At 37.5% G+C, this 7,471-nt stretch overlaps 1 protein-coding gene across 1 annotated transcript; it reads right to left on the reverse strand.

The window, feature by feature from the left end:
* Positions 1-826: 826 nt before the first annotated feature.
* Positions 827-6,368, reverse strand: LOC148777462 (olfactory receptor 13C3). Its single transcript, XM_088837746.1, has 2 exons — positions 6,357-6,368; positions 827-1,849 (listed from the first exon to the last, which is right to left on the reverse strand). The coding sequence occupies exon 2, from the start codon at positions 1,814-1,816 to the stop codon at positions 827-829; it is 990 nt and encodes a 329-aa protein (XP_088693872.1). The 5' UTR covers positions 1,817-1,849; positions 6,357-6,368.
* Positions 6,369-7,471: the final 1,103 nt, after the last annotated feature.

Consider the following 7,471-nt stretch of genomic DNA (forward strand, 5'->3'; position numbering starts at 1 on the left):
TGACAAATAGATGGGGAAACAGTGGCTGACTTTATCTTGGGGAGCTCCAAAATCACTGCAGATGGTGACTGCAGCCAGGAAATTAAAAGATGCTTTCTCCTTGGAAGGAATGTTATGACCAACCTAGGCAGCGTATTAAAAAGCAGAGACATTATTTTGTCAACAAGGGTCTGTCTAGTCAAGGGTATGGTTTTTCCAGTAGTCATGTATGGATGTGAGAGTTAATCCATAAAGAAAGCTGCATGCTGAAGCATTGATGCTTCTGAACTTTGGTTTTGGAGAAGACTCTTGAGAGTCCCTTGGACTGCAAGGAAATCCAACCAGTCCATCCAAAGGAGATCAGTCCTGGGTGTTCATTGGAAGGACTGATGTTGAAGTTTAAACTCCAATACTTTGGCCACCTGATGCGAAGAGCTGACTCATTTGAAAAGACCCTGATGCTAGGGAAGATTGAGGGCGGGAAAAGAAGGGCACAACAGAGGATGAGATGGTTTGATGGCATCACCGACTCAATGAACATGGTTTTCAGTGATCTCCCGGATTTGGTGATGGACAGGGAGGCTTGGCATGCTCGGTTCATGGAGTCACAAAGAGTCGGACACGACTGAGCAACTGAACAGAACTGATGGTACTTGTGAAATCTGAAAACACTGGAAGCCAAGGTGGTAGCAAACTATAGTTCTGAGTAATTCTAGCAGTGTAAGGTCAGTGAAGGGAAGAATAAAAATCTCTTCTAAACCATGGTTTCCCCAAAAAAGGTCATACTTATTTATCTAGAAGTCCATCTTTGTATCTATTACACAAACATCTACATTTTTTGAAATACTTATTGGATAGGTTTTTGGTTTAACAAATATTTTACAGCAACTTTTACATCCTTATTCCTCAAGCTGTAGATTATAGGATTTAGCATGGGAGTCACTACACCATAAAACAGGGCAATGAGCTTGTCAGCAGCTTGCAACTTGTTTTCTCCACGCAGTTCTTGAGACTTAGGTTTGGCATACATAAAGAAGATGGTACCATAAAATATAATTACCACAGTCAGATGTGCTGAGCAGGTAGAAAAGGCCTTATGTCTCCCTGTAGCTGAGTTCATTCTCAAGATGGTATAGAGGATGAACATGTAGGAGAAAAATATGACCAGCAGTGGAAGAACTAGAAATACCATATTTGATACCATCATGGTGATAATATTGAGAGATATATCAGTACAAGCTAGCTTGAGAACAGCTAATATTTCACATGTGAAGTGATTGATTACATTATTCTCACAGAAAGGCAATCGCATGGCAAGAGATGTTTGCACAATTGAGTTGATTCCACCAGACAGCCATGACACGGAAGCCATCAGGACATACACCACCTTGCTCATGATGACAGGGTATCTCAGAGGGTTACAGATGGCCACATAGCGGTCAAAAGCCATCATGCCCAGGAGCAAGCACTCTGTTGAACCCATTGCAAATCCAAAAAACATCTGCACTGAACATCCAGAGAAGGAAATGTTCCTTTTCTTTGAGATTAAGCTCACCAAAGTTGAAGGAACAGAGGAAGATGTGTAGCAGATATCCAGAAAAGAGAGGTTTCCCAGGAAGAAGTACATGGGGGTGTGAAGATGGGAATCAAAGATGCTTGCTGTGATCAGAACACCGTTGCCAATTAGAATGACTAGGTACATACTTAGAATTACAACAAAGTAAACAATCTCAATCTTTGGGTATTCAGAAAGACCCAGAAGAAGAAATTCTGGCACAAATGTCTGGTTAATTTTATCCATGTCTTCTGCTTTCAGGATGTCAAAGGAAGATCTCATATAAGATATATTCACTGCCAGGAAACAAGTAGTGTTACATGTTACACATTACCTAAACAACTGGTTTTTGAAGAATGTATTATAAGGAGTGTTTGCTTGAAGCCCTGACATCCAGTTATCTTCAACAATGTTTATCAACAAAATACAATAAAATTGGAAATGATTAAAGTATCTATGCCATTGCCACTGTGTGAAGATCTACCTATGATCAAAGAAACATATAGAAGTAACTTTTCCTGCTGTTGAGGACATGTTCCTGTGTTGAGGTTTCTAAAACTTCTGACTAATTAGTAATTATAAGACTGACTTCATCTGCCCTAGAAAGTAAACAGTGGAGACGGCAAAAAACCACTCAATAGGACTGGAAATTTTAAATTGCAATTCACAGAAACTCTGGTTTTTGAGGGGCATATATCTTTCTATGCCTGACACTGCATAGTATATATTAGTCACCTTAATTGCTTTATAGACAATTAGTAATAATAAATTGAATAGCATAAACTGAAATTTAACATCTCTTTAAACACAGATATCTGTTGATTTCATATTCCAGCTCCTCTTAGTTTCTTGTGTGACTGTTCCTATGACAAGACCACTGCGTAGACCAGCTCCACACTAAGGTTACAGACAACCTTTGGAGAACATTACATAGCCTCTTCACTTATTTTTACTCTGTGGCTTCAGAGTGTATCTTCATAATTTACTCACTTAAGTCAACCTAAGAAAACAGCAAAAAGGTTTCAATATTTTTTATAAATAGGTATACATGGGTATATGTACTATTTATGTTTAACAGAATATAATCATTGTTTATACTATCCCCATTTTTCAAATATTAAAAAATGGAATTTTTCCAAGGTTGACCACATAGTAAATAGTAAAGTGGAGTTCAAAACTGAGATCAAGTGTAGTTCACAGCACCACTACTTTTAGTATACATATGATTCATCACACGGTAGGATTTTATGAGACTTTTAGCAGAAACATAATAAAAGGAAGTAAGATATTTAGATTAATGTTTTTGTCACATTACTGACTGGATGTGTAAACTGATCATTTCATAATCACCACCATATTTGACATTGGTCAAAATCACCAGCTTAGTCCTCACATGGCTATAGATTTGAGGATTTCAGCATATCCACTTTTCACCCACTCTGTCACTTAGTTTGCCATGTGATAGTAGTTGGGGAAATCACTATATAGCAGACATTACTTAGAATCAGAAATCTAATTCAACAGAGGGATTCATACTAAGGAACAATTTAACTAAGAATACACAACAGAAATATCACAATTTTGAATAGAAAGACAATAAGGGAATATAAAATCTCAATTTTGGAGATGAAAACTTTAGCCCAAATGACACTGTAAATTTTTATTTGTTCAGCTTAATGAAAGAATTTTCCTTAAAGAAGAGAAAGAGGAGAAAAAAACCTTCATTTCATTTATGCAACAATTTCTTACTTCAGGATCTTGTGTGTCATATTTTAGGCTTGAAATTAGTTCACTTGGCTGATGTCACTTGACTAAATAATAAGTAATATTCATAGTCCATTATCTTTACATTACAACTTTGCCTAATTGGTAGCATTAAAATCTGTATAAAAATCATGTGTCAACAGCAAGCTATTGTTAGTGAGAACCTTAGTCAGGGTCACAAAGTCAAATTGACCTTCATTCAGCAGTGCCAAGAACAAGGAGGCAAAGATCCAACACTTATCCTATACTACTTCACATGACAAGTCAAAATTCTCCCCAGTGAGGCTCAGAAATTGGTGAGAGGATGCACTGGATAAGGGACATGAGCACCCGGATCAGACCAATCACTAACAGAATTGGAAGAAGACAGCAAGATTTACAAGGATACATGAAGATGTTTTGACCAGGCTCTTTGAATCCAGGACTGCAGCGACTGTTGTCTTCCTCTTCCAGACAATTGCTATGACAATGCATTTGAGGCTATCTAAACTGCTTCTTCCAGCCATCTGTTCCAAACCTTTCCATCCTAAGCAGAAATCTCTTTCTAAGTCAAACACACCTTGAACTAGGCTTGTTTTGCTACCTTTGGTTTACTTCTGCTCCCAGCACTTTAAACTGTTTATATTATTATATTGTTATGTTGTGAAGTAACGAGAGACATGGGGGAAGGATATTATTTGTCTTGTTCATCCTTGTACACCTAAGTTTAATACAGTGGCAGCACATAATAGATGGGTTCTGACTGAATTGGTGGAGGCTTATTTTCTAAACTCAAGAAATTTTCCCGTGCAGTATTTGTGAATTAATGATCAGGAAAACTTGAACATGTCACATGTGTTCATCAACATCAGGTTTTAGCTTTTTAAACTATCTTTCAGTCAATACTAACAAACAGCCATTTTATATAAACTATTACCATTTATGCATTGTAAGTATAGAGGAGCAAGGAGATCCAACCAGTCCATTCTAAAGGAGATTAATCCTGGGTGTTCAATGGAAGGACTGATGCTAAAGCTGAAACTGCAATACTTTGGCCACCTCATGCGACGAGTTGACTCACTGGAAAAGTCTCTGATGCTGGGAAGGATTGGGAGCGGGAGGAGAAGGGGACGACAGAGAATGAGATGGCTGGATGGCATCACCGACTCTGTGGACATGAGTTTGAGTGAACTCCAGGAGTTGGTGATGGACAGGGAGGCCTGGTGGGCTGTGATTCATGGGGTCGCAAAGAGTCAGACACGACTGAGAGTCTGAACTGAACTGAACTGACTGAAGTATAGAGGATCATTTAATATTTAAAAAATACATATGACATCGGTTTTGTACAGTGGAAAAGCATCTCAGATTAGAATCAAAGTCTTTGGTTTGAGGTTCTCTGCCTCTAATTTATAGCTGTCTTTTCATTTGCAAAATGACAAAAATATTTGCCTTACTTTCTTCAGAAAAATGTTTTTAGGAAATAATGAGATAGCATATGGAAATTAAGGATTAACAGAGTGTACAAACAATAATGAAATAGTAATAGTCATAATGATTCACAACTGTATTCTAGTGATAAACTGACACCTGTGTTTCATCAAGCTATTCACATTACAAATTACTACTAAATGATAGCTTTAACTATAGACTGAAAAGATACAGTGCCATGACAATCAAGATTTACCATTATTATTGATAAATTATCTCTACCTCCTAAAAGAACTTGCTACTTTTCTTTTCAGCACTTACTGTCAGCATTCTGAATTCAGATCAGGTTAAACAAAAAATGTTTGATTCCTCAGATGTGGAAGAATAAATATTTGTTATGCAACAGTTGTAATTGTTCCCCTGTTCCCAAAGCAATTTAAAGTTGGAATGAGAGATCAGTGGCATGGGAAACTTCTGGTGCATTAGGGACATTGTCCCACAGACAAAACTAAGAGTGGTGCTGGGAACAAACTGTGGCTGAGCTAAAACTCCAAATTGAAATGACATTCTCCTACCCACATAACATTTGAAAACAGCAGCAAATGTTCACCAAAGTAATTTCATGAAATGTGAGAGATTTTTAGTTCAAATTATTACCAAAATAATGTTAATTCAAAGTAAGAATTTATTAATTCAAATGAAAATTATCGAAATGAAATGCTTGAATTGGAAAGTAATCAATTCGATTTATCAACTCATTGTGAATTCAATGACAAATTTAATGTTTTTCCTTTTTATATTCATTGTTTTAGATAGGTCGATTTTGTGCAGGATGGCATCACCATTTTTGTAATGAAAAAAGATCTGAAAAGCAATAAAATAAATTCACAGCACAAAAGGGAATCCATATGTTTAAGGCCACAAAAGTAAAGAAGAAAAAGAGTAGGAGAAAGAGGATAAGCAGGAGAGAGAGGAGGAAGAGGGGAAGAAGTACAGAATGGCAGTTAAAGGTATGAATTCAGGTAGATAAATAATTCATTACTGAATTAAATGTTTTAGGAAAGTTTATTGAGTTATACTGTAGATAATACCAACCTTCGGCAAAGTTACTGTTCAGAAATATGAAGACATAACGACTTTCCCACATAAACAAAGCTGAAGGAATTTAGCACCATGACTCACTTTACCAGAAATACTAAAAGGAGTTCTTCAAGAGGAAATGACAGAACGCTAATTAGGAAGCATCACTATGAACAAAACTGTTGGAGGTGATGGAAATTCAGCTGAGCTATTTAAAATCCTTAAAGATGATACTGTGAAAGTGTTGTACTCATATGCTGGAAAATTTGGAAAATTCAGCACTGGCCACAGGACTGGAAAAGGTTAGTTTTCATTCCAAGCCCAAAGAAAGGCCAAAGAACATTCAAACTACCACACAATTGCACTCATCTCACACGCTAGGAAAGTGATGCTCAAAATTATCCAAACGAGGCTTCAACAGTATGTGAACCGAGAACTTCCACATGTTCAAGTTGGATTTAGAAAAGGCAGAGGAACCAGAGATCAAATTGCAAACATCCATTGGATCATCAAAAAAGCAAGAGAATTCCAGAAAAATCATATACTTCTGCTTCACTGACTATGACTTTATGCATATGACTTTGACTATGTGGATCACAACAAACTGGAAAATTCTTCAAGAGATGGGAATACCATACCACCTGACCTGCCTCTTAAGTTACTGAATGCAGGTCAAAAAGCAACAGTTAGAACCAGACATGGAACAACAGACTGATTCCAAATTGGGAAAGGAGTATGTCAAGGCTCTGTATTGTCACTCTGATTGTTTAACTTATATGCAGAGTACATCATGAGAAATGCTGGACTGGATGAAACACAAGCTGGAATCAAGATTGCCGGGAGAAATGTCAATAACCTCAGATATGCAGATGACACCACCCTTATGTCAGAAACTAAAGAGCCTCTTGATGAAAGTGAAAGAGAAGAGTGAAAAAGCTACCTTATACCTCAACATCCAAAACACTAAGATCATGGCATCTGGTCCCATTATTTCTGGGCAAACAGATGGGGTAACTTTGGAAACAGTAAGAGACTTTATATTCTTGAACTCCAAAATCACTGCAGATGGTGACTGAATCCATGAAATTAAAAGACATTTGCTCCTTGGAAGGAAAGCTATGACAAATCTAGACAGCATCTTAAAAAGCAGAGACATTACTTTGCTGACAAAGGTCCATATAATCTAAGCCACGGTATTTCCAGTAATCATGTATGGCTGTGAGAGTTGGACTATAAAGAAAGCTGAGTGCCAAAGAATTGATGCTTTAAAACCGTGGTGTTGGAGAACACTTAAGAATCCCTTGGACAGCAAGGAGATCCAACCAGTCCATCCTAAAGGAAATCAGTCCTGAATATTCATTGGAATGACTGAGGCTAAAGCTGAAGTTCCAATACTTTGGCCAACTTATGCAAAGAACCAACTCATTGGAAAAGACCCCAATGCTGGGAAAAACTGAAAGCAGGAGGAGAGGAACAACAGAGGATGAGATGGTTGGATGGCATCACCGACTTGAAGGACATGAGTTTGAGCAAGCTCCCCGAGTTGCTGATGGACAGGGAAGCATGGTGTGCTGCAGTCCATGGGGTTGCAGAATCGGACACAACTGAGCAACTCAACTGAACTGAACTGAATTAGTAACATGAAAACATGTAAAAATATTCAGCACATTGATACAGTCAGTTTAA

This window comes from Moschus berezovskii, chromosome 7, assembly GCF_049115385.1.
Source record: "Moschus berezovskii isolate FMDL1 chromosome 7, NW_MosBer_1.0, whole genome shotgun sequence".
In the NCBI taxonomy this organism is placed as follows: domain Eukaryota; kingdom Metazoa; phylum Chordata; class Mammalia; order Artiodactyla; family Moschidae; genus Moschus; species Moschus berezovskii.

Excerpts from the sequence above, each read along its gene's own strand:
- LOC148777462 (XM_088837746.1), bottom strand. The coding sequence starts at position 1,816 with ATGAGATCTTCCTTTGACATCCTGAAAGCAGAAGACATGGATAAAATT.